Here is a 26,956-nt window from a genome sequence, read left to right on the forward strand (position 1 = left end):
TTTTATATTTTGTATGGGCAGTTGTAAAACAGAATCCGGACGGAATAGCAGGAAACCAAAACCACTTTACTGGCTAGAAAGTTGAGTAAAGAATAAAGCAAAAATTGATTCAGCAACAGGCAGTAAAACAAAAAGAGGAAATGGGAACATTTAATTACCTAAAATCTTCATCAAGGGTCTAGGCTACTTCTCCTTCCCCACATTTGAAGGCTATAAAAAATTCTAGAAGTATGATTGAAAATGTAATCACCCAAATGGCCATCCTTCAGATCTAACTGAACCAACCACCAAATAGATTAATATTCTTGAATGCATTTCTGAGAATTTAGGTTGCCTTTTCAACTCCAAAGCCAGAATTCCAATATCAAACCTAGTATCAACCGAATTCTGTGAATTCGGTCTAATCAAGGGATAAATCCAGGAATTACAACTAATAGTTGACTATAAGTTGCCTTAAAATAACTCCATCACAGTGGAATTAAAACCAAAACACCATCAAAAAGTGTAACAAATTAAGCAAAATAAAATAGTCAGTGCAAGACTGTGATAGATATCATTGGCCCATTTCAGACAAACTAAGGGTTGTCAACAGTGAAACGGTTTTCCACATGAAATTATGCATTCCCAGGTCAGATAAAGCATAGCTCTCTCAATTCTGTTTCAACAAGCTTTATTCTAAACTACTGTATATTTGGCTATTTTCCCCCTATTTTTCAGGAAGTGTTTGTCAATGACAAAGTCAGCGGCCATTATTGCCAATTTCTAACTTCCCTTAACAAGGTGCCAGTCAACTGCTGCCTTGAGTTATGGCCACAGTGCAGTTGGGAAGTGAATTTCAGCATTTAGATTAAGTGATAATGAAAGAATAGCAATATATTAACAGTACGTTTATGTTTTCAAATTAATCCTTATGCACATAAATTAGTTAGGATTAAATTTTAAATTTTTCTGGTTTCTATTAAAATGTACTCTAATGATCTTTCTCACATTTTCAAACTAATTATCTCTTAAAGCTACTGGCAGGGATTTAATCAGGCTTTTACTTTATTAACAGTATTGTGGCACAGTTGGAGTTGTACCTGATGTATACCACATAAATTTCCTATTAAGTACCTTGGACTCATTAAATGCTTGCAGATCACAGGTACTAACTGACACCTTATCCTTCTCTCAACTAACTCCTGAAGCTTTGCCCGTCACTCTTCCATTTAGATCTTCATGCATAAAGCCTTATCACTTCATTGAGTTTCTAGCTGTTCTTAAGAGAGAATAATTTCTAATCTTTTGAGGACATCAATACTTTATGGTGCGGCATGCGGCCTAGGTGGCAGTGGCTAGCTAGGTGGCAGTGTGAACTGTGAGGAAGATGCTATGAGGTTGCAGGGTGACTTGGACAGGTTGTGTGAGTGGGCGGATGCATGGCAGATGCAGTTTAATGTGGATAAGTGTGAGGTTATCCACTTTGGTGGTAAGAATAGGAAGGCAGATTATTATTTGAATGGTGTCAAGTTAGGAAAAGGGGATGTACAACGTGATCTGGGTGTCTTAGTGCATCAGTCACTGAAAGGAAGCATGCAGGTACAGCAGGCAGTGAAGAAAGCCAATGGAATGTTGGCATTCATAACAAGAGGAGTTGAGTATAGGAGCAAAGAGGTCCTTCTGCAGTTGTACAGGGCCCTAGTGAGACCGCACCTGGAGTACTGTGTGCAGTTTTGGTCTCCAAATTTGAGGAAGGATATTCTTGCTATTGAGGGCGTGCAGCGTAGGTTTACTAGGTTAATTCTCGGAATGGCGGGACTGTCATATGTTGAAAGACTGGAGCGACTAGGTTTGTATACACTGGAATTTAGAAGGATGAGAGGGGATCTTATCGAAACATATAAGATTATTAAGGGGTTGGACATGTTAGAGGCAGGAAACATGTTCCCAATGTTGGGGGAGTCCAGAACCAGGGGCCACAGTTTAAGAATAAGGGGTCGGCCTTTTAGAACAGAGATGAGAAAAAACTTTTTTAGTCAGAGAGTTGTGAATCTGTGGAATTCTCTGCCTCAGAGGGCAGTGGAGGCCAATTCTCTGAATACATTCAAGAGAGAGCTAGATAGAGCTCTTAAGGATAGCGGAGTCAGGGGGTATGGGGAGAAAGCAGGAACGGGGTACTGATTGAGAATGATCAGCCATGATCACATTGAATGGCGGTGCTGGCTCAAAGGGCCGAATGGCCTACTCCTGCACCTATTGTCTATTGTCTATTGTCTATCATTATCAACACACTCTAAAATGTAATTCTTTGATAATTTCCGTGTCGGACACTATCCTTATATTAAACACAATTCATGGAAAAGTCAAAATCCAAAAGCATTCATGCTTTCACTTCTGCGATTTTGTAATCCACCAGCTTTCAGCAAAACAAAGCTTACTGGGCACGAGCCACACATGCATGCAAGGGTCTCTTCTGTCACTATGATTTTCATAAGCTGACAAAAATGAAGATGAGCATTATGTAAATACAGCGCAACATAACCCAAGTCTCACAAAATATTTTACAACCAATTAATTTTGTCATGCTGTCATTGTTAAGCAAACATCTTACAAATAGCAAGGTATTTCAAACATGAATGAAACACTCTCAATTGTGACTACATACTTTCTAAAACTTGATACACCAAGTCTCGAGGAGTTGGCTGCGCCTAACGGCTGCGGCTCTCTGGCAGTCTGTTGTCTTTTTTTCTTTTTTTTTGTTTGTGTCGGTGTTGGGATGGTTTTTGTTTCTGTTTTTGGCTGTGTATGTGTGGGGGGTGTGTGGTGGGGGTGTGGGGTGGGGTGGGGGGGTGGGGTGGGGCGGGGGGAAACCTTTATTTTATTAGGTCTCTTCCCCGGGGCGCGGCTCGGCTGCGGGCCTTAACATTGCCGGCGCAGCTCGGCTGCGGGACGTTTCAGTGCCCGGTGCGGCTCGGCTGCGGGCCTTAACATTGCCGGCGCAGCTCGGCCGCGGGACGTTTCAGTGCCCGGTGCGGCTCGGCCGCTGGACTTAACATCGCCCGGTGTGGCCGCGGGACGTTTCAGTGCCCGGTACGGCTTGGCCGCTGGACTTAACATCGCCCGGTGTGGCCACGGGACGTTTCAGTGCCCGGTGTGGCCGCGGGACGTTTCAGTGCCCGGTGCGGCTCGGCCGCGGGACGTTTCAATGCCCGGTGCGGCTTGGCCGCTGGACTTAACATCGCCCGGTGTGGCCGCGGGACGTTTCAGTGCCCGGTGCGGCTTGGCCGCTGGACTTAACATCGTCAGCGCTGTTCGGCCGCGGGACGTTTCAGTGCCCGGTGCGGCTCGGCCGTTGGACTTAACATCGCCCGGTGCGGCCGCGGGACGTTTCGGTGCCCGGGGCGGCTCGGCCGGGGGGCCTTCCATCCCCTTGCGGGGGCTGTGCGTGTCGTTTGCCTCGGTAGGGGTCGAGCTGCCTGTCCGTGGGTGCGGGGGGAAGAGAGGGGAAGTTTTTGTTGCCTCCATCACAGTGAGGGGGTGTTTGGAGTCACTGTGATGGATGTTTGTGTTGGGGGTCGGGTGTCCTGTGTTCTTTTCTTTTTGCTGTATTTTGTGTGACTGCTGAAATTTCGCTCGGTGTTGTGCCGAGTGACAATAAAGTGTTGTTATGTTATGTTATGTTATGTTATTATGATATAGACAAGCGCCATAGTGGTTTGATTTTTGTCACGATCTTCGAAACCTCCATATTCATCTTTAGACTTTCAATCATGCATCATAATCACCTGCTTCTGGACTCGTATCACTAGGGTCTCTTCCGTCCCCTGATTCCAGTGGTGTTTCCTTTCTTACCTCACTTTCTTTACTATCACTGACTGGGAATTTTTGATGGCCATTAGGCTTCCGGTCTAGTTCAACGAATCATAAATTTGCATACTTGTGGGTATTTAATCAATACATGTTTTTGTTTGCATTATGTAATCGTTTTAGCTACAAATACATTTTCCCTACTTTCATGTAGGAATAGGAATACTTTATTGTCACATGTGACTAGGCAGAGTGAGATTCTTTGCTTGCATACACAATGTATACAAATAGCAGCCACCTACGGCGCTGACAAAGTTACAAAGCACACCGACTCCTCCTTTTGTCCCCCCCCCCCAACAGTTCCCCAACAGTTCCCCCACGCCGAGTCCCCATTGTCCTTTGTCGTCCCCCCCATTGTCCATTGTTTTCCCCTTTCCTCCCTCATGGCGGTCCCCACAAGCTGGGTCCTCCATTGTTCTTTCCCTTCCCTATCACAGCATTCCCACCACGCCGGGTCCTCCATTGTTCTTCCCCCTCCCTCACGGTGGTCCTCCACGCTCTCATCGACCACAGGTCGACCCGCGAAGCATAGCCGCCGCGGCGAGGCTTCACCGCCACCGAGGCCCCATAGTAGCGCGACTTCACCGCTTCACACTGCCCTTCTTCATAAATTGGGCTCTCCCTTCACATTATCCTTCCTGGGACCCCACCAATGACAGTGAAAAGGCCAGGCTTATCCACATCTGACAAGATAAAAGATGAGGGGCAGTATCAATGCAGCCCCCGTCCAATTGATAGGGAGTAATGTATTGAGCTACTGCCATGTCTATTTATGGCTGCAGGATGAAAACCCTGGATAGAAGGCACTCATGAGGATTCCTTCAAGCCATTTTCTGTTGTGCTCTTCCTCCAGACAACCTTCTCTTTCGTTCACCAAAGGATAGAGACCATTTGTGTGGATCTTCCAGCTTCCTGTCCACCACTCCACCCCCCTCCCACACTATTACAACAACTATCTGAAGAAGGGTTCTGAAGTGAAACCTTGACTATCCATGACTTCCAGAGCTGCTGCCGAGCCTACTGTGTTACTCCAACACTGTCTTTTTTTGTCTGGATCCATTTGTTTTGCTCATTGAATATTCTGTTACACCCAATTTACAGTTGGGTACAAAGTACAAAGCTATCCATTGTACTAATCCAGTCACTGATCCATTCTCTTTCTACTTTAGGAAGAAAAAAACCCACCAACCTCTTCCTTGCATTACTGAGTGGCTCTATTAACCAAGTGTTATAAAATGCTCTTCAAAATAGACATTCTAGTTTTTGGTTCATTTACACAGTTTGTCTGGTAAGAACAGCTTTTACCACCCATATCACCCTCAATATGTTGAACCTCTTAGATCTAACAATCTATGTGAAAGGAGGTGCACTGCTGTTGAGTGGTTCAAATATTTAGAATGCGCAATGAAGCAGGAGCAGTGATATATCTTTTTCAAGCGTGATGAAGAGAGAAATTTAGGCAAACTTGTAAGTGAAGATATTTTCATCACCAACTACCCTTGGTGACATGTTGCTGATTTTGCAGGTACTATTGAAGAAGCTTTGACAAACTTATAATACATTTTTTTGTACACAGAACACATTGCAGATGTGGTGAACAGATTTCATATTTGGTGTGGAGGATATGGAACTATTTAAGTTGGCTATATCCTAGCCTGGATAATGTCTAACTCTCAGGTGTGAGAACTTGTCCCATACAAATACACAAAGGTTGTCGATCTTATCAACCTGTTGCCTGATAAGATGGTAATAAAAGCATATTTAATGACTTGAGATGCTTCAGTCAGGATATCCAAGCTCTGGCCACAGCAATTGCATGGTCAGTCCAGTGAAAAAAACCAGGACGAAGGAAACGTACCCATGTCTGAACATAGGGTGGACATGGTCAGATTGTCATGTTGGAAATGGTCAATCCCCAGTACTGGGATCATTTATCAACCCAATCTTGATCCATGCGTGACGGAGTGGTGCCGTAACAACAACCTCTTGCTCAATGTCTACAAAATAAAATAACTAATCATTGGCTTCAGAAAGGGGAAGTAGGGAGGCCATGTGCTAGTTTTCATTCGTGGGTCAGCAATGGAGAGAGTTAACAGCTTGAAATTCCTGAAAGTTAACATCTCAGATGACCTGTCCTGGGCCTCGCGCATAGACGTAATCATGAAGGCAGTGCGCCTGGAGCTCTACTTTCTTAGAGTTTGAAGAGATTTTGTAAGCCATTGAATACTCAACAAACTTCTACAGGTGTACTGTAGAAAGTAGCCTGGCTGGTTGCATCATGTCCCGATTCAGCAATTCCAACACACAAGAACGCACGAGTCTGCAGAGTTATGAACTTAGCCCAGTCCATCACAGGCATAGCCCTCCCCTCCATCAAAAACATCTACATGAGGTGCTCTCTGAGGAAGGTATTTTTCATCAAAGATTCCCTTTATCCGGGCCATGCCCTCAACTTGCAGCTACCATCAATACTGCAGAATATTACTGCTGTAAATCTTGCGACTGCCATCACTAACCTCCAACAACATAAGCCACAATCCATTGTGCAAGAAATGATTCCAGCCATGAAAGAATGTTTGTTCAACATTCCCATGGTCTTTAACTTAATGCTACATGTAATTCAATTCTACCTTGAAGTCTATGAAAAACATTATCACCTCATCTCAACTTTGGAATTTAGCTCTTTCTTTCATGCTTAGACCTAGGTACCCTGATGAAACCAAAACCGGACACCATTGAGCAGTTTATTGCTAAGCAAGCACCACTTGATTCGAGGGATATGCTTGATATTAAGCTTGCGATGACAAGCATTTCTGCCATAATTGATGGCCCATATCTTCATTTGGATATCTATTTTAGAATTGCTGGATCTGGTTTGAATCTGCCCAATGTTGCACTACAGTGAAGGTGGAACTTGCTTTCATAAGGACTGCGACCTGATTCTCCCACACTTGTCATAGACCCAGCCTAGAACCCATTCCTTCTCTCCTGAGATGCTGTCTGACCCGCTGAGTTACCCCAGCATTTTGTGTCTACCAGCTTAGAACACATCTCTATCAGGACTCAGTCAGTTGCGGCACTACTCAACCAGTTTTGATGATGAATACTGAGGCAGTTCAGTGTATATGCCAACCCTTGTGTCACCCAGCATTTCTTTCCAGATGATGTTCAAAGTGGAGCTGTATTTATTACATTAGGTGTGGGAGAGCAGCAGGTGGTAATGGGCAGATAATTTGTTTTACAGCGAATGCAACGCCGGAGACTCAGATTCGATCCTGACTACGGGTGCTGCACTGTAAGGAGTTTGTACGTTCTCCCCGTGACCTGCGTGGGTTTTCTCCGAGATCTTCGGTTTCCTCCCACACTCCAAAGACGTACAGGTATGTAGGTTAATTGGCTGGGTAAATGTAAAAAATTGTCCCTAGTGGGTGTAGGATAGTGTTAATGTACAGGGATCGCTGGGCGGCACGGACTTGGAGGGCCGAAAAGGCCTGTTTCCAACTGTATATATATGATTTGATATGATATGATATGATATGATAATAGTGTAGCTTTATGGGGGCTGGATAACTCTCAGAACATTTCTGCTCCAATGATACACCACTAGATCACCCACTCTTCTGAATCGACCATTCATAGAAACATAGAAAATAGGTGCAGGAGGAGGCCATTCGGCCCTTCAAGCCAGCACCGCCATTCATTGTGATCATGGCTGATCATCCACAATCAGTAACCTGTGCCCAACTTCTCCCCATATCCCCATGGACGGCAATTCTGAGAGAATGGCTTAAAGATTAATTTCCATGGATCAACTTCGGGGCGGCATGGTGGTGCAGCAGTGGAGTTGCTGTCGCACAGTGCCAGCGACCCAGGTTCGATCCTAACTACAGGTGCTGTCTGTATGTAGTTTGTATGTTTGTCCCATGACCTGTGTGGGTTTTCTCCGGGTACTCCGGTTACCTTCCACACTCCAAAGACGCACAGGTTTGTAGGTTAAACATTGCCGGATGGTTAACGTGAACTTTAATATGTATGGAGACTCATTTAATCAAGCGAAAAGGAAAATTATCTTGTCCCTTTCATCTCTTTTAGTGTTAATCTTTTATTACCTGGCTTGACAATGCATTAAGTGGCTTTTTCTTCTCAACCAAATTTGGAAGATTTTGCCGGATACAGTGCCGGGGAATGAAATGGGCCACCAAAAATGGCGAATATAGGAATATTGAGCAAAGTACAGTGCTGGAGGAGCTTGGCAGGTCAGGAAGCATCAGAGGAAGGCATGGACAGATGACGTTTTGGGTTTGTGCCTTCCTTCAGGTCTGAGGGGTCCTGGCTCGGAACGTCATCTGTCCATTCCCTCCACTTTTTAAAAGCTCATGTGATAGGCGGTGTCAACTTGAATCAAACATTTAAATTGCAGACACTAGAAATCTGAAATAAAAACAGTAATATACTATAAACACTTGGCAGATCAAACAACATCAGAGGAAAGAGAAACAGATATTATCTACTTTGTTGTGCTTTCAGTAATTTTTGTTTGTTTAATCTAATTGGCTTAAGGATTGCAAGCAACAAGTTGTAGCACAGGGTTTTGTTTAGACTAGAAGATTTTAGCTTCGCAAAGAGTCAGTGCTAGGAGCATTGTATTTTTTGAATGACTGGGATAAAGGAATAGAGCAAAATGTTATAACTTGCTAATAATTTCAATTTTTGGAGTATGTGACACATAGTGAAGTTAATAAAAAACAATTACAATAGAAAAGTGATGCAGTGAATAGAATTTAATGCAAAGACATACGAGGCAATATTGACTTTATAGCACCATTCTAAAGAGTCTGCCGGAACAGAAGGGCCTGGAAACCTGTCTATAAAATTTAAGGTGGTGAGATATTGCGAGAGCAGTTAGCTAAGCTTTTGGGATCATGGGCTTCATAACAGTAGAATAGCAGGAAATCACACTGAACCTTTATAAAATTCTAGTTAAGCAGTAACTCGAATATTGGGCCTAGATTTGACCACCACAGTTTAATGTGAAAGTCACTGAGAGGAAGAAATTTCCTAGAGCAATTCCAATCACGAGGGTTTTTTAGTTACAAGAAAGTGGGAGAAACTGGGAGCAAATAAGAGCCAGGTTGTTGACATTTGCTGGTTCATTCTCTGCACTACTCAGTAATAGCACATCAATCTTGACTGATTGAGATACAAATACAAGGGAATCATGCACTTTCAATAGCTGGTTGTTAAGTATTTCTAGTGGAAAAACCCAGTCACTGAGCAAATACTATAAGAATGTTGGCAGGTGTTCGCTCAATATCGCTAAAAATTGTGCTTTTTTACGTGCAATACTCTTTTTCATCATAGAAACATAGAAAATAGGTGCAGGAGTAGGCCATTCAGCCCTTCGAGCCTGCACCACCATTCAATATGATCATGGCTGATCAGTCATCTAAACTCTATGCTATACAATATAGACATTAACTTGTCCAAACCTACATCACCCTAATCTTCAATTCTTTTTCCCAGCATTCTTACTTTAATTTCAGTGGATAGGTTAGTAATGAGATTATGCGAGCCCATTGATTCCCACAACGATCTTGAGTACACTCCATGCTGATTCCACACAAGAATAACTTTTGTTATTCCACAAGATAACAATTTCCTCTCCCACTAGCCTTGTAAATGTTTCCCTTTCAAGTATTTATTCAGTTCCTTTTTGAATGTCATGATATAATCAACCTTCATTAATCTCTTTGACCAGCAGTGAATTAGATCTTAACCACCTGCACAAAGAGTATACAGTATGTCACTTTTTGTTCTTTTTCATATTATTTTCATTTTATGTCTTCCAGTTTTGAATCCCTCTACAAATGGGAGCAGTTTCTTTCTATATACATGGGCTAGAGCTTTGCAAGTCAAATAGGGATTTATTTACACTTCAAATTTTGTTTAGTCATAATGTTGTCTCCCCTACCAAGGGGAAACCAAGTGCAGATTGGGTGACTGCTTTGCTGATCACCTCAACGCACTCTTCAAGTGTGATCCCGAGATTCTACTTGCACGTCACTTCTCCAACTCACTGCCAATTTGATCTTTGTTCTTTATTCTCCACTTTCAGTATTTCTGCTTTCAACTCTCTTTTCATCTCCCCTGGTACTCTCAGGGAATTATTAAATGCCCATCCAGGCTACAGCTATTCACTAATGTCTTTACCACCCTCTTTCATCCTGCTCCATTGACCTTTTAATCATTCTCTCCTGACATCCATTCTATCATAACACCTTTATACATACTCCACCCTCTTCAACCAATTTCCTTGCCTCTTAAAAACGTTTGCTGGTCCTGCAGAAAGGTCATGAACCTGATATATTAACTGTTTTTCTCTGCAAATATGCAGCCTGACTCATTGAGTACATTTTGTATTACTTCAGATTTCCAGTATTCATAGTATTTTGTTTAGATCCACAATCCCCCTATCTTTTTTCCACCTAGTCCTGTTTCTCTCATGTTGCTAGATGAAATTAACTTCACAGGCTCTCTGCACATCAATTTCAAAATACAATTCCTCATTTAAACAACTTCAAAGGCCTTGTAACCTTCTAATTCTGTCACTATCATTGCACCCAAAGCAAATTAAAAAAAACTTCTAACTTTGACTTTCTAGACAGTGCCCTTTTTGTTATAGCACTGGAGCATTTGGCTCTTTCAAACCTATTCTCTAGAAACCCATCATTAATCCTCCTACTCTGTGACACATCTCTTCTGCAAGTCCACTCAACAAATCCCTCATAGCTACCACATTAATGCTGGTATTCATTTTATTGTAGGCCTTTAACTATTTGTCTTAGATATTTAATTTTTGCTTGCAAAAACACTATACAAGGGGCAAACCATTCCTGTTGATTGGAATGTACTAATCTGCTCTCTTCCATTTAGAAACTATTACTTCATTGAAGACTTTTTATCTTGCCAGCTAACAGATCCAGCTTTGTCCTGAATTCTTTGACCACGTCAGCAAGGAGATCAACGAAATGGATGTTTTATTTTAATGAAAATGTTTCCTGGACAAATGCTCAAAAACATTTGGAAAAAGTTTCTTGCACCATGCAAGTAACTAACAAAATTAGTTAACAGCAGGGAAAATTCTATTATTCATGCTTTATCACTTACTTCTCGACACATGTGGATTCATTAAAATCACTTTCATCCCTACAAAAAAAATCCTCTGATTAGGTTGAATTTGGTACTTTTATGAACCATTTATCACATTTGACACAGAGGAATTAATGGAAACAGATGGTTCACATCAACAGATGGTTTTTACATTTTATGAATGCTCAGAAATCTTACTTCCGTTCAGCTACTTAAGCCTCACCTTCCACAAATCACGTATAACATTCATTAGCATGGGTGTGCATCTCGATCAACTGTGACTATACTATTATTTTAATGTTTTATATTTGATCATTTCCCAAGTTTTAATGCAAGTTAGTCAACTTTGCAGTTTTATCATCAAATACTAGGAATATCCAAATCAATTATCGGATGCAGCAAGCTTCTTTTGCAAAAGGAATGAACAAAATTGCATTGTTTGATTCTTCCCATTTTTTAGTAGGCATTTTTTAATGCATCTCGAATGCTTAGTTTAGTCTGTTAATACTAATAATGTAAATATAATGAAACAAATCTGTTCTTATGCTACCATTTATAAAGATTTATGGAAACAACTAAAATACAGTTAAGTGTGTTATTTGCCATTTCTCAGTCCTGCTTAATCTATATTTTTGAGTGTTGTCTATTAAAATAACAAGAACATCAAATTTTGATTCATCTATTACAAAACCCTGGCCATAAGAGAAATGGACCTCTCTTTATTAGGGAAAACCATATTTGCTACACCCACATAAAATGAATTTGTTTACATATATAACTGCCCTCTGCACCCAAGACCATTATTTCAATTGTTTTCTCTCACTCTTGTTCTTTTGCTCATGCATCCTGCACTTAGTTAGTCATAACACAGTTTTTGATCTCCAAACTACCCAGCATCTTCCAATTCCAACTCCAACCAATCAATGTCCTTGATTGAGCTCATTGTTCAGGTCCTCCTTGGTGGGCATACCAAAGCCTTTTTTAACAGCAGAAATCCTGATGGAATGATATTCTAACCTTAACAACATTCCACAAGGGTGATCTTGTCAGCTTCCTTCTCATCCCCCACATAATATCCTTTTTCATTCTGACAATAAATCAATAATCTCAAACATTTGCCGTTATTGTCTCTAGAATATCTGTTTTCAACAAGTCCTTGCCATCACCAACCAAATTATTGGATAATTGAACGTAGAAACAAAATGCTGGAGTAACTCAGCGGGACAGGCAGCATCTCTGGAGAGAAGGGATGGGTCGAGACCCTTCTTCAGCCTGAAGAATTGTTGGATAATTGAATTGAGATCCAAGTATATGGCTAGATACTGAGTGTCCTATTTTGAAGATTCTCTATTGGCTATCATCTGCTCCAACCATATAATGATGGTATTCTTCAGTCCATATCATTTTTTTCTGGTACTGTCCTTATTCTATCAACAATGCTATTTAAAAAAGAACATCACCAACTTCACTTTTAAAATCCTTATTGCCCACTCCCTGCACAGGCTTCTTATTGAGGTATTTCTCCTCGAGGTTTTTCAACAAGTGAATTTCAATATTTTCAACCTTCGTTTTAAATCTCTTTTCTCTGTGAAATAAATTATTTCCTATTTATCCACACAAAGATATCCTGTTGATGTTTCCATATCTCATAATCAACCCATTCCTCTGAAGAAGGGTCTCGACCCGAAAGTCACCCATTCCTTCTCTCCAGAGATGCTGCCTGTCCCGGCTGAGTTACTCCAGCTTTTGTGTCTATCTTCCATTCATGTGATCACTATCACAAAGCTCCACCCATATTCTGACTACCACTGTCCATTTCTGGGAAATACTCTCCAAAATAAAACATTGACAAATATTTAATCTTTGGCCCATTGTTCATTGTAATACTCCTATCCTTGGTGAAATGCCTTTATCATTCCCTTATCTCCAAATGAAATTGTGTGGATAAACATTTATTATCTTTCATCTTGATTCACTTGCTAACGTGTTAGCTAATTTCATATCAATCTTTGCTCATCCTTTACTCCCACAGTTTGGTATATATTGGTGACATAGACTTGGGCATAACTTCAAAGTGTGAAGACAAAAAAACTAGAAAAAAACTTCTGAGAAGTTCAGATGGAAATAGAATAGCGAAATGGGCAGCCAGAAAAAAATTGATTATCATAATAAATCTATATATTTAAGAAATAAATTTTACCTTAAATTGTTAAAAAACTGTTAAAATAAATGAAAGATCCTTGACTTTAAGAAAAATGAAACAGATTTTTTTCAAAAATAAGGTGATTATTCTCAAGGTAGCTGGGATGTTGACCCAGACCTTGTTGGTAAATATGTTGTCAAACAAGGAAATCCCAAACTTATTCTTAGATTCAGAACACCATTGATGGGGATCCATACTCTCCTGCATTGATGGGGATCCATACTCTCCTGCATTGCTCCTGCAAAGAAGCCTCTTGGATCTTGTGCTGGGTTAGACATGGTATGGGTTCCATGATCCTATTGTTTTTAAAGGGAGTTGAAGGAACATGGATGAAAACGGACATGGATGAGGGTAAACTCTTTAATTACTCCAGATTAGTTTATTGTTTGGCATGATGTGCTTTTAGCGAGTCATTTTAAAACATGTTTCATTTAAATTATTTTCAATCGTTTTTTTGACATCTTTGAATATCAGAGACATTTACCAATGTTTTGTTGCATCCAAGTCCAGGAGGTGCTTTGTCAGCTCTCTAAGTTTTCGGGGCTAGAGTTTCTTCATTGCCCTACTGGATGCTACACTGACCAAGATGCTGGGTCGACTTCAAGACAGCAAAATAAACTTTCTGCATTGGAATCTATAAGATGCAAGTTAATCACAGGTGCTGGACTGAAAAAAACTGATGCAGAGTTAAATGCTATTTATTGACAAGAGGTCCACCTTCATCACCGTAATTCCAACCAAACTTATCTCAAAACTCCTGGGGCTTGGACACTCCCCTGTATCTGGATCCTCAACTTCATGACCCATGGAACGTACTCAGTAAGGATAGGCAACAAGACTTCCTTCACAATAATTCTCACAAGGACATTACTGTACGCTTGATACAATTATGACTGTGCGGCTACTTTCTATTTTAACTCCATTTATAGGTTTGTAGATGACAGCAAAGTCATGAGTTGAATCTCAAACTATGAACAGATGGGGTACAGGAAGGAGATAGAAATGTTAGTGACATAGCATCAAGACAACAATTTCTCCGTCAAAGTCAGCAAGATGAAGGAACTGGTCATCGACCTCAGGAAGTGGGGTACAGTATATGCCCCAGTCTGTACCAATGGTGCTGAAGTGGATATGGTCAAAAGCTTTGTGTTCCTAGTCTTATATATCACTAATAATATGTCCTAGTCTAACCACATCGACACTACTGCCAAGGAAGCACATCATGCCACTATTTCCTCAAACAATGAAGAAAATTCTGTATATCCCTACTGACTCTTACCAATCTCTACTGATTTACCATCGAAAGCATCCTTATTGGAATGCATCCCAGTTTGGTTTGGCAACTGCCCAGCCCAAGTCCACAAGAAATTGCACAGTGTTGCAGATATAGCCCAAACCATCATCTTCCCCACCCCCTCCCTGTCACCATCAACTCCATCTACACTTCACACTACCATGGGAATACAGCCAACATAATCATGGAGCCCAGTCACACTCTCTTCTCCCCTTGCCCATAGAGCAGAAGGTACAAAAGCTTCAAGAACACCACCTTCCCCACTAATATCAGATTCTTAAATGGACCCCTCATAAACTAAGGAAGTAGGTCAAATCTACCTCGTTGTAGCCCTCGCACTCTTTATTTATCTGTGCTATCATTGTAGCTGTAATTCTATATTCTGCACCGTTTCCTGTCTTTACATGACCTGTTTTACTTGTGTATGATTTGATTGCACTCATGTATAGAATGATTTGACTGGATAACAAAAGTTTTTCACTTTATCTCTGTAAGTGATAATAATAATAAACCAATCAACTCAAAATGTTATGATTTATACTTCAAAGTGCATGTCAAGAGTATGCCGAAGTGATTTAACAGGAATAAGGAATTATATGTTAAAATTGGAGTAGCTAGGTTGTCCCCTTAGAACAGAGAAGGTGGGAAGGAAATTTGAAACTATTGAGAAACAGCCTGAGTGAAGGATGATCCATTCCTGGCTAATTAATGGTTAATACTGCAAGAACGGTATACAATGTTTTTTTAAAATGATGGCATCCAGAAAGTTGGGACATTTTTTTAGAAAGCAGCAAAGGATGACTAACAATAGAGAAAATAGATTATGAGGCACAGCATCTACAAGTATATAGAAAGGAAGAAAATAAAGATGAGACTGAGAAATTAGTAATGAGAAATAAGGAAATGGCAGATAGTAATAAATATTTGTCTTCACACTACAAGATATGAAAATCATTCAACAGTGGTATAAATGCAGACCAAAAAGGCTGCAGGGGCTTAAAAAAATCCCCCCAATAGATGAAAGGCCGATAAGTCCCAAGGACGGATGGCCTATGTTTGAACACTTAAATTAAATGGCTATAGTAACAATGGATGCATTGGTTACGACCTTGCAAAATCCCCTAGATTCTGGTCCTCACGGTTTAGAAAACCACAAATGTAACCACCCTAATCAGGAAAGCTGGGAAACAGAAAGCAGTTGGTTTGGCAACTGTCATTGGGGAAATGATGCAAGGAAGTATAAGTAGGACATTCAATAATCAAGCTTTGTCAAGGTAGTGTAATTGAAAGGGAAATAGCATTTGCTGAATTGATTAAAATTGTAAAAAGATTGGATGAAGGGGAACCAGTGAAAACTGTTTAGATTTCCAGAAGGCATTCAATTATATTCCACTTACAACCTATGGGATTGGGGTGAATATACCAATAGATATAAATGATTGGCTGAATATAGAAGCGAATTCTAGGATAAATGATAACTTTCAGGATGCCAAACTATGAATTTGGAGCAAGAGTGGACCAGACCACTTGACTTGCTATTTAATATCATGGCTGATCTGATTGTTATTTCATCTCTGTATTCCTACCTGCCATTCATTCCCTTGGCCTCAACGAATACCTACCAACGGAGTGAAAAATCACATCCACTCCAAAACACAAGACTCAGTGACTAGTGGAGTTCCGCGAGGGTCGGTGCTGGGGCCGCGGTACTCTTCACGTTGCATATTAATGATGTGGATGAGGGGATTGAAGGATTTGTGGCAAAGTTTGCAGATGATACGAAAATAGGTGATGGAGCAGGTAGTGTAGAGAAAGTAGGAACTCTGCAGAAGGACATGGGCAGGTTGGGAGAGTGGGCAGAGAAGTGGCAGATGGAATATAGTGTAGCAAAGTGTGGAGTTATGCATTTTGGTACTAGGAATAAAGGCGTAGACTATTTTCTAAATGGGGTGAGAATCGACAAATCGGAGGTGCAAAGGGACTTGGGAGTACTGGTGCAGGATTCCCAAAAAGGTAATCATATCATATCATATCATATACAGCCGGAAACAGGCCTTTTCGGCCCACCAAGTCTGTGCCGCCTAGTGATCCCCGCACATTAACACTATCCTACACCCACTAGGGACAATTGTTACATTTACCCAGCCAATTAACCTACATACCCGTAAGTCTTTGGAGTGTGGGAGGAAACCGAAGATCTCGGAGAAAACCCACGCAGGTCACGGGGAGAACGTACAAACTCCTTACAGTGCAGCACCCATAGTCAGGATCGAACCTGAGTCGACGGCGCTGCATTCGCTGTAAAGCAGCAACTCTACCGCTGCGCTACCGTGCAAATCGAATCGGTAGAAAAGAAAGCAAACGCAATCTCAGCATTTATTTCAAGAGGGCTTGTATACAAAAACAGGGATGTAATGTTGAGGCTCTATAAGGCGCTGGTAAGGCCGCACTTGGAATATTGTGAGCAATTTTGGGCACCATATCTGAGGAAGGAGGTGCTGGCTCTGGAGAGGGTCCGCAGGAGGTTTTGCAAGAATGATCCCAGGAATGAGTAGGTTAACCTATGATGAACATATGTTGGCACTGGGCCTGTACTCGCTGGAGTTTAGAAGAATGAGAGGGGACCTCATTGAAACATACAGAATAGTGAAAGGCTTGGATAGTGGATGTGGAGAAGATGTTTCCAATGGTGGGAGAGTCTAGGACTAGAGATCATAGCCTCAGAATTAAAGGACGTTCTTTTAGGAAGGAGATGAGGATATTTTTCTTTAGTCGGAGGGTGGTGAATCTGTGGAATTGTTTGCCACAGAAGGCTGTAGGGGGCATGTCAGTGGATATTTTTAAGGCAGAGATATAGATTTTTGATTAGTGCAGGTGTCAGAGGTGATGGGGAGAAATCATGAGAATGGGGTTAGGAGGGAGAGATAGATCAGTCATGATTGAATGACGGATTAGACTTGATGGGCCGAATAGCCTAATTCTACTCCTATTCCTTATGACACCCAGCATTAACACCGAGTATCCAAAATATAGGTATTCTTCTCTTCCTTCGAGAGCATCTGAGCCCTAGTCAGAATTACACGCATAAATGCAACATTACACGCATCACATCCCAAGTGTTCACTCATTATACTTGTCTTTGTTTCACCACAATTTCTCCAAATTTGTTTGTGTAGCAAACTTCTTGCCAATTTTCATCCTTCAATTTCCATTAGTTAAATTCTGGAAAAATTAAAACCTTCAGTCTATGCAATAAACATTGTACAGTGGCCATCACTTCAATACCATTCTCCATAAATTTCCACTTACTAGAATCTCTAAAAACAGAGGGCATGGCCTCAGAATAAAAGGACATACCTTGAGAATGGCGACTAGGAGGAATTTCATTAGCCAGAGATTGGTGAATCTGCAGAATTCATTGTCACAGATGGCTCAGGATGCCAAGACGTTGGGTATTTTAAAAGCAGAGATTGATAGGTTCTTGATTAGGAAGGTTGCGGGAGAAGGCAGGAGAATGGGGTTGTGAGGGAAAAATAGATCAGCCATAATTAAAAGGAGACTTGATGGGACAAATGGCCTAATTCTGTTCTTATGTCTTATGCTCAACTAGACTGTTTGTAACTTTGATGTCTTCTGATCCCAAGCTGACATTTCAATTCCATTCATGTCAAAAGGTCTCACAATAGAAACCTGGAGTATAAAGTGCTATGCTATTTAACACTTCATTGGAGAATAAGGGATGTTGGCCCAATGGATGAGACTTTGAACAGAGGTAGGTTTAAACTAAACAGTGCAGGGGTGGGGTCAACAACTTGGAAGCGTATGTATGCAGTTAACGAGAAAGAGAGTGTAGGAAAGGTCACGTTTAAACTAATAGGGCAGGGGGATGGGAGCCAATGCAGGGAGACATAGGACCATAAAATTTGGGCAGAAGCAAAAGGTAAAAGGAAGAGAAAAAAAACCAACCTGAAAGCTTTGTGCCTCAACGCGATGAGCTTTCGTAATACGATGGATGAACTGAATGTGCAGTTAGTTGTTAACGGAGATGATACAGTTGGGATTGCGGAGATATGGCTCCAGGGTGACCAAGGCTGGGAGCTCAATATGCAGGGGCATTCAATATTCAGGAAGGATAGACAGAAAGGAAGAGGAGGCGAGGTGCCATTGCTGGTTAAAGAGGAGATTAATGCAACAGCAAGGATAGATATTAGCTTGGATGCTGTAGAATCTGTATGGGTAGAACTGCGAAATAGTCATGGGTAGAAAACGCTTGTTGGAGTTGTGTACAGACCACCAAACAGCAGTAGGGAGTTTGGGGATAGCATCAAACAGGAAATTAGGGATGCGTATAGCAAAGGTACAGCAGTTATCATGGGTGACTAATCTACATTTAGATTGGGTGAACCAAAATTGTTGAGGAGGAGGATTTCCTGGAATGTATATGGGATGGTTTTCTAAGCCAACATGTAGAGGAACCAACTAGCAGGCAGGCCATCCTAGACCGGGTATCGTGTAATGAGGAAGGATTAGTTAGCAAACTTGATGTGCAAAGCCCCTTGGGCAACAGTGACCATAATATGATGGAATTCTGCATTAAAATGGAGAGTGCCACGGTTAATTCAGAGACGCGGGTGCTGAACTTAAAGAAAGGAGACTTTGATGGTATGAGACTGGAATTGGCTAGAACAGACTGGCAAATGATACTTAAAGGGTTGACGATGGAGATGCAATGGCAAAGATTTCAAGATCGTATGGATGAATTACAATTGTTCATCCCTGTCTGGCATAAAAATAAAATGGGGAAGGAGGCTTAACCGTGGCAAACGAGGGAAATTAGGGAGTGTTAAATCCATGGAAGAGGCATATAAATTGGCCAGAGGAAGCAGCAAACCGGAGGAGTAGGAGAAATTTAGAATTCAACAGAAGGGTTAATTAAGAGGGGAAATAGAGCATGAAAGAAATTATGCAGGGAATATAAAATCTGACTGTAAAAGCTTCTTTAGATATGTGAAGAGGAAAAGATTAGTGAAGACAAATGTAGGTCCCTTACAGTCAGAAACAGGTGAATTTATTATGAGAAACAAGGAAATGGCAGACCAGTTAAACAAGTACTTTGGTTCTGTCTTCACTAAGGAAGACACAAACAATCTCCCAGAAATATTAGGGGACGGAGGATCTAGTGGGAGGAACTGAAGGGAATCCACATTAGTCAGGAAATGATGTTAGGTAAACTGTTGGGACTGAATGCAGATAAATCTCCAGGGCCTGATGGTCTGCATCCCAGAGTATTCAAGGAGGTAGTCCAAGAAATCGTGGATTCATTGGTAATAATTTTCCAATGTTCTATAAACTCTGGATCAGTTCCTGTGGACTGGAAGCCAATGTAACCCCATGCAGATTAGTGTAATGGTGTCACTCATGTTATGTGCCATGCTTTTGTAGTTACGCCCCTTTAGCTTTGGAGTGACCACTGCTTGTGTGATTCGGGTTTGTGTAAGTGGAACGTGCAGGCGTGAGGTCGTGCTTGCTATGTAGTTAATAAAGTCTTTGGAACATTATCCAGGTGTAAGACTTCTGTTAACTACTTGTGGGACTAAAGCCTGATTGGCTACAGGCACTGTGGCACGGGTTTGCCTTGACAATAAACATTGAGCGGGTGAACCCAAGATGGGGTCACGGGAGATGTTGCGCAAGTTAAGCAGATCCAGGAATATGTCCAATTTTGCTCTGTACGGACGTTCCATGAGCTGTTTAGCACTTTTAACAGCCCGTTCAGCCAGCCCGTTAGACTGGGGATATTCCGGGCTGCTGGTGATGTGGTGAAAATTCCAGTGTCTAGCGAACTCCCTGAATTGATGGCTGGTGAATTGACTGCCGTTGTCAGTTAGCAGTTTGACCGGGGATCCATGGACTGAAAAGTGGCGAGATAACTTCGAAATCACTCCGCTGGAAGTGGGGCTGCTGAGAAAATCAATGTTGAGCCATCCTGAATAAGAATCCACGAGCACCAGGTATTGTTTGCCATGCCACTTCTGACATCACCATGTTGTGTTGACTGTATAATAACAGAAGTCTTACACCTGGATAATGTTCCAAAGACTTTATTAACTACATAGCAAGCACGACCTCACGCCTGCACGTTCCACTTGCACTAACCCGAATCACACAAGCAGTGGTCACTCCAAAGCTAAAGGGGCGTAACTACAAAAGCATGACACATAACATGAGTGACACCATTACACTAATCTACACCCCACTTTTTAAGAAAGGAGAGAGAAAGCGGGGAATTATAGACCAGTTAGCTTTACATGGGTAGTGGGGAAGATGCATGAGTTGATTATTAAAGATGTAATAGCAGTGCATTTGGAAAGCATTGACAGGATTGGTCAAAGTCAGCATGGATTTATGAAAAGGAAATCAAGCTTGACATCTTCTGGAATTTTTGAGGACGTAACAAGTAGAATGGTTAAAGGTGAGCCAATGTATCTTGACTTTCAAAAAGCCTTTGATAAGGTCCCACACAAGAGATTAGTGTGCAAAGTTAGAGTACATGGTATTAGGGGGTAAGGTACTGACATGGATAGAGAACTGGTTGGCAGACAGGAAGCAAAGAGTAGGAATTCACTGGTCCTTTTCAGAATGGCAGGCTGTGACAAGTGGGGTGCCGCAAGGCTCAGTGCTGGGACCCCAGTTATTTACAATATATATTAACGATTTAGACGTGGAAATTAAAGGTAACATCTCCAAGTTGCGGATGACACAAAGCTGGGTGGCAGTGTGAGCTGCGAGGAGGATGCTATGAGGCTGCAGGGTTACTTGGATGAGTGGGCAGATGCATGGCAGATGCAGTATAATGTGGATGTTGTTGTTGTTCGTCCTTCGGGTTCGAAGATGACCATGATTTCACTTTCAGTTGGAGGATTGGTGACTGTGGGTCCGGAAATGATTGGTGAGGCCAATCCGGGCCAGGAAGGCACGCCCACACGTAGGACACAAGTGGATGGCTGCTGCAGTGGAAGTGGAGGTAGCCCGGGCCTTGCGCGCGGTGCGTTTCCTCTGGGCCTCTGCAGTGCGTCTGTTCTCTACTGCACGGGCTCCAGTGGTGAGCTTGCTACGCCAGGTTGGACGGTCCAGAGCAAGAGACTCCCAAGTGCTGAGGTTGATGTGGATAAATGTTACATTATCCACTGGTGGCAAGAACAAGAAGGCAGATTATTACCTGAATGGTGTCAGATTAGGAAAATGGGAGGTGTAACGAGACCTGGGTGCCCTTGTACATCAGTCACTGAAAGCAAGCTTGGAGGTGCAGCAGGCAGTGAAGAAAGCAAATGGCATGTTGGCCTTCATTGCAAGTGGATTTGAGTACAGGAGCAAAGAGGTCCAACTGCAATTGTGCAAGACCCTGGTGAGACCACACCTGGAGTATTCTGTGCAGTTTCGGTCTGCTAATTTGAGGAAGGCCATTCTTGCTATTGAGGGAGTGCAGCGTAGGCTCACCAGGTCAATTCCCGGGATGGCGGGACTGACATATGATGAAAGAATGGATTGACTGGGCTTGTACTCACTGGAATTTAGAAGGATGAGAGGGGATCTTATAGAAACATATAAAATTCTTAAGGGATTGGAAAGGCTAGATGCAGAAAAAATGTTCCCGATGTTGGGGAAGTCCAGAACCAGGGGTCACAGTTTAAGAATAAGGGGTAGGCCATTTAGGACTAAGATGAGGAAAAACTTTTTCACCCAGTGAGTTGGGAATCTATGGAATTCTCTGCCACAGAAGACAGGGAAGCCAATTCACTGGATATTTTCAAGAGAGTTAGATTTAGCTCCCAGGGCCAGGAATCAAGGGATATGGGGAAAAAGCAGGAACGGGATATTGATTTTGGATGATCAGCCATGATCATAGTGAATGGCGGTGCTGGCTCGAAGGGTCGAATGGCCTACTCCTGCACTTATTTTCTATGTTTCTACTTTACCCGAAAGTTGCAGCCTGAAAGTATGATATTTATCTATCTATCTATATAATTTATATTATATTACTAAAACTCTCTGTACGTGTGTATGTGTGTTTGTGCACACCATAACTTTGGTGGTTCGCACAGCCAAAACTGTACACCATCGCACCACAATTTTTGGACCACGTTACTCACCATTATCCTGCGCATAATCTCTAACAACTCTCATTCAAATTGAAGCTACATTTTTAAAGCTACAGACATTTTAAAGTTTACAAAATCACTTTCTAACCCATTCCTGAAACTCCTCAGCGTATGACGTCACAATGCTCCACGTATGACTTCATTTGCCCCTCACTTGCCAAAACAAGATGGCCGCCGGCAGCGCCGTCGCCCGCGCTCAGTCATCCCCTCTCCCCTCACCCGGCCCCGCCCCGGCAGAGACTCGCACGTCGGCAGTCTGCGTTGAACGCAGGGCACTGGTTGTGCCTTTCGCAGCCAATGGCTCCTCGGAGGGGAGTGGGTGTGGCAGCAGAGTGGGTGGAGGGGAGGGTGGGGGGAGAGTGGGAGTGGGAGAGTGGGGAGGAGGGGAAGAGTGGGGAGGAGGGGGAGAGTGGGAAGGGGGTCGGGGAGAGTGGGGTGGGGGGAGGAGGGGGCAGTGGGGGTGGGGGAACAGTGGGGGGGAAGGGGGACAGTGGGGGGCAGGAGAGAGTGGGTGGGGAGGAGGGGAGAGTGGGGGTGGGGGTCAGGAGAGGGGGAAATAGGGGTGGGGAGGGGGGAATGGGGGTGGAGGCAGGGCTAGAGGAGTGGGGGCAGGGGAGGGACAAGTGGGGGTAGGGTAGGGGGATGGAGTGAGTCAGTGGGGGGAGGAGGGGGGGATTGAGTGGGGGGGGGGGTTGAGGGTGCTACACCAATACAGGAGAGGCTTTGAGTCCAAGGCTCACTCAGTGATGACACCCTCTCCCCTTCCCTGTTCCTCCTCTACGAGGAATGGGCCCAACGGGTCCACTTGGTCTAGTATGTTTAAAAAAGGAAAGTACCTTCTTCCAGTGACCATGCTGAACAGATCTCTGCATCAAGTTAGGAATCATGGCGTAATAAAAGTGCTCAAATGGCTGATGAATGTTTGAATGAGCTGCTCTTTGGCAGTTTCACAAGAATCATTTTGACAACTCTTTACTGCAGGACATTCATCCAACAGAAAATCCACAACCAGATTTTATCAGGCGAAAAGGAAAAATGCACATTCTGTTTATGATCTAAATTTAAACCATTTAATCTCTAGTGGAAAAACAAATATTTCAACAATCCCCTGGTATTGCCATTGGTAAATTACTGGAGTTTAGCCACTGGGCCCCATCAGAACATGTTGTAAGTTTCAGCGCTCTATAACAAATTCATCAATTCAGATAACTTGCTTTTCCTGTTTGTAGCTGTACCTTGATCCATATACAATAATAAGTCATGTTTTCCTCAATCCACTGACATTGCCAGCATTCTCCTTTTGTTTTTGGCTCTCAGGTCTCAAGTCACTAACAGCTCTAATCTGCATTTCAGTTTTAATATGCCCTTAGTTTTCCATCTTTCTAACTTCCCTCATTAAAACTATCAACCAGTTGGCTACATAAACAACATAATCATGTTGGCAACTCTGAATATTGGAATTGGAACCCTGAACTACTGAAATAATTCTTGTGCATACAACTTTTGGAGATACAGTTTTTAAAGAACTGGGCCCAAGCCATACTATTACAACACATCGCTTCATTCGGTTGGATGTAACGGTTCTTAAAATGTCAGGTCATTTAACTTGAATTCATAGTTAAGAATTTATTGTCTGAGAATTTATTGCTTGAAATAGCTGCAAATTCACCAAAACTTTGAACCCTATTTGAGGATAGAAAATGTGTCTTCTTTTAAGATTGATATTACCCGTGTTTAGAGAGTGATGTGAAGTAGATTTTACATATGACTATGCTGTATTTGACCTGGGTATGCTGGATGCTGACAGAGCACCAAAAAATTTCATTTCTCAACGAATATTCTAAAACATTAAATAGCAGTGCAGTTCTTAAATGAACACATCCAGGTCTTGTAATGCATTTAGTGATATTTAGTGCATTTATTAATTTAAATAACTAGACTGCATTAATATTATTCATTAGGCAGATAATATTAAGATTTAATTCTGTTTGGCATAATAACCAAGAATGAAAAGAACTGCATGACATTCTTAATCTTTGCCCAGACATTTACTATATTTAAGCTTGTGGCACCGGTGTCATTTTAGATCAAATATTCAAATTGCCCTTACAGCTACCCTGTTATAATGTGATGTGTTAAAAAAGATCCTGAAACACAGAATACACATCAAGAATTATCCACATGAAGAAAGATGAAACTTAATCATTATTCCCTCAGTACCATACCTGTGAAAGGAGAGACGCAGTGGATTTTACACACACAGCACAGTTTATGCAATATGAGATGTCTTAAACAAATAGATACCTACTTTCTGCAGCTAGCAGTCCTAGTAAGCGAGAGCATTTGGATAAATAACAAACATTAAGAACTTTTAAAAAAGTTGTCATACTAGAAAACTGTTGCGAGTTAAATTTTTTATCCATATTATACTGAAAAGAAAAACTATTTTATATTTTAGCTTGTTCTTTTTAGAGCACAAGCCATCATTGGTCAAGCAATGAATATTTCGGTTCAGTCTTGTCCAAATATGGTAGCTACATGCCAGATGAATTGAGATTCTTTAAACAAATTTCCTAATTAGTAAATTTGAGTAATAAACCATTGACATTGTACACTTAATATTAATATTCTTATCAGCATCAGGATAGACACGAGCACTTAAATCTTTGTATATTTGTTGCTAAATCAGCAAGCTGAAAGACAGCGTGGTGTTTTTAAAGCATTATAAAGGGCCTGTCCCAATTAGGCAATTTTTTAGGCGACTGCCGGGCACTGTCAAAGTCGTAGCAGATCGCCAAAATTTTCTTTTACTCTACGACAATGCCGAGTCAGGTTGAGATTACACCGTCTTCGGAAACATTGCGAAATTCCCACGCTGTCAATGCTTCTCAGGCGTCCTAATTTTCACTGAAATCACTGACAAGTCGGTAATCACTTGTGAGTTTTGAAATATAACATCTTACCCGGGTTACTTGAAAACCACTTCACGGTAACAAGGCATAAACTGGATTTACTTCCAGTTTACTAATAGCAGTATTAAGAAATTTAATTTTTAAAATGGTTAAATGGATTTTTGTGCGGAGTGTGGGCATTCTTTGAAAATGTACGGGAGGTGCATATCTGGTTTTTGGGTTGCATATCTGGGTTGGAAGCCTACTTTAAATGTAATTGTTGATGGCCATAAATATCGCGAAAATTCCCACGCTTACCTGACCATCAAACTACCTGTCAAATGTCCTGACGGTAAATAAATTGGTTAAACACAAATATTTTATGGTATCTTCAAATGACTTTACTTAATTTAATATTATGTGTTTCTAAATGCATCTAAGAGAACCAAGCAAACCTGGGGACAGCATGCGACAGCGCCCGCAATAAACAACGATACCTGGCAACAAGCCAGCTGTCGCTGAGAAATTTCATACCGGTTGATTTCTCAGCGACGTGCCGAGCGAGATCCACTACGATTTTTTGAAGACTCCTCACGATCATGCCCGCGACACCCCGGCGAACTGTCAGCGACAGCCTAGTCGCCGGCAATGGCCTTAAAATCGCCTAAGTGGGACAGGCCCTTAAGTTGCTCACTTTGATTACTGACATAGATGTCTCTTAGACACACACTACGTTACATGTATATCACAATACAGCACACCACATCACTAAGGCATTTAATGTTAAAATTAAGGCATGTGGCTAAAACAGTTTTAATATTATTATGCTGGTTTGGAACTGATTGCTGACACTGTTTTATCTTAATCTTAATGAACATAATTCTAGCTGTCTTGTTTGTCAACTTGCTACACAAACTAATGTAAGAGTAGAAGCAAATGTGTTTAAAATTATAATCATTAGTCTCCCCATTAAAAAAACACACATGAAAACCAGATAATTTATTACTTAACTCCATGGTTTGTTTGTAGACTATTTTTTCTCGATTTAAGCGAATTTTAAATCGGTAAAGAACTCACAAATCTGAGGTTATTTATGAACATCTGTAATAATGTTCAGTGGAAACAGGTTGATGGTGAAAACTGTACAACAAACTAACAACTTTAAGACCTGTACCATTGATAATATACTTCAGTGTACGAATCAGATCAGATTTGGCAGACATTGAAATAAAGAATGAAACATGGAATCAATACAAGTCTACCTTCAGGAAGTCATTTACACATAAGCATTTTTACTATAATGACTGTGCAACAATCAATGATTACAAAATCAAAACTGAGGGCAATTCTGAAAATCTTCACAGATGAAATTTCAAAATCAGTTGTTTAGCTAAAGATTTTGCAGCTATTGAAT

General features: G+C 41.7%; 1 protein-coding gene across 7 annotated transcripts in view; it reads right to left on the bottom strand.

Annotated features, from left to right (window-relative positions):
• The window catches only part of caska (calcium/calmodulin-dependent serine protein kinase a), a 211,220-nt gene that overhangs the window by 80,312 nt on the left and 103,952 nt on the right, over positions 1 to 26,956 (bottom strand). For 4 of the 7 annotated variants that reach the window (XM_078409215.1, XM_078409214.1, XM_078409211.1 and 1 more), the window contains exon 11: positions 11,014 to 11,052. The exons of the other annotated variants lie outside the window; for them this stretch is intronic. In XM_078409215.1, the coding sequence (XP_078265341.1) occupies positions 11,014 to 11,052 (39 nt within the window). The remainder of the gene's footprint in view (positions 1 to 11,013; positions 11,053 to 26,956) is intronic. 7 annotated transcript variants of the gene reach the window in all.

The sequence above is a fragment of the Rhinoraja longicauda genome, chromosome 12, assembly GCF_053455715.1.
Source record: "Rhinoraja longicauda isolate Sanriku21f chromosome 12, sRhiLon1.1, whole genome shotgun sequence".
Taxonomy (NCBI): Eukaryota; Metazoa; Chordata; class Chondrichthyes; order Rajiformes; family Arhynchobatidae; genus Rhinoraja; species Rhinoraja longicauda.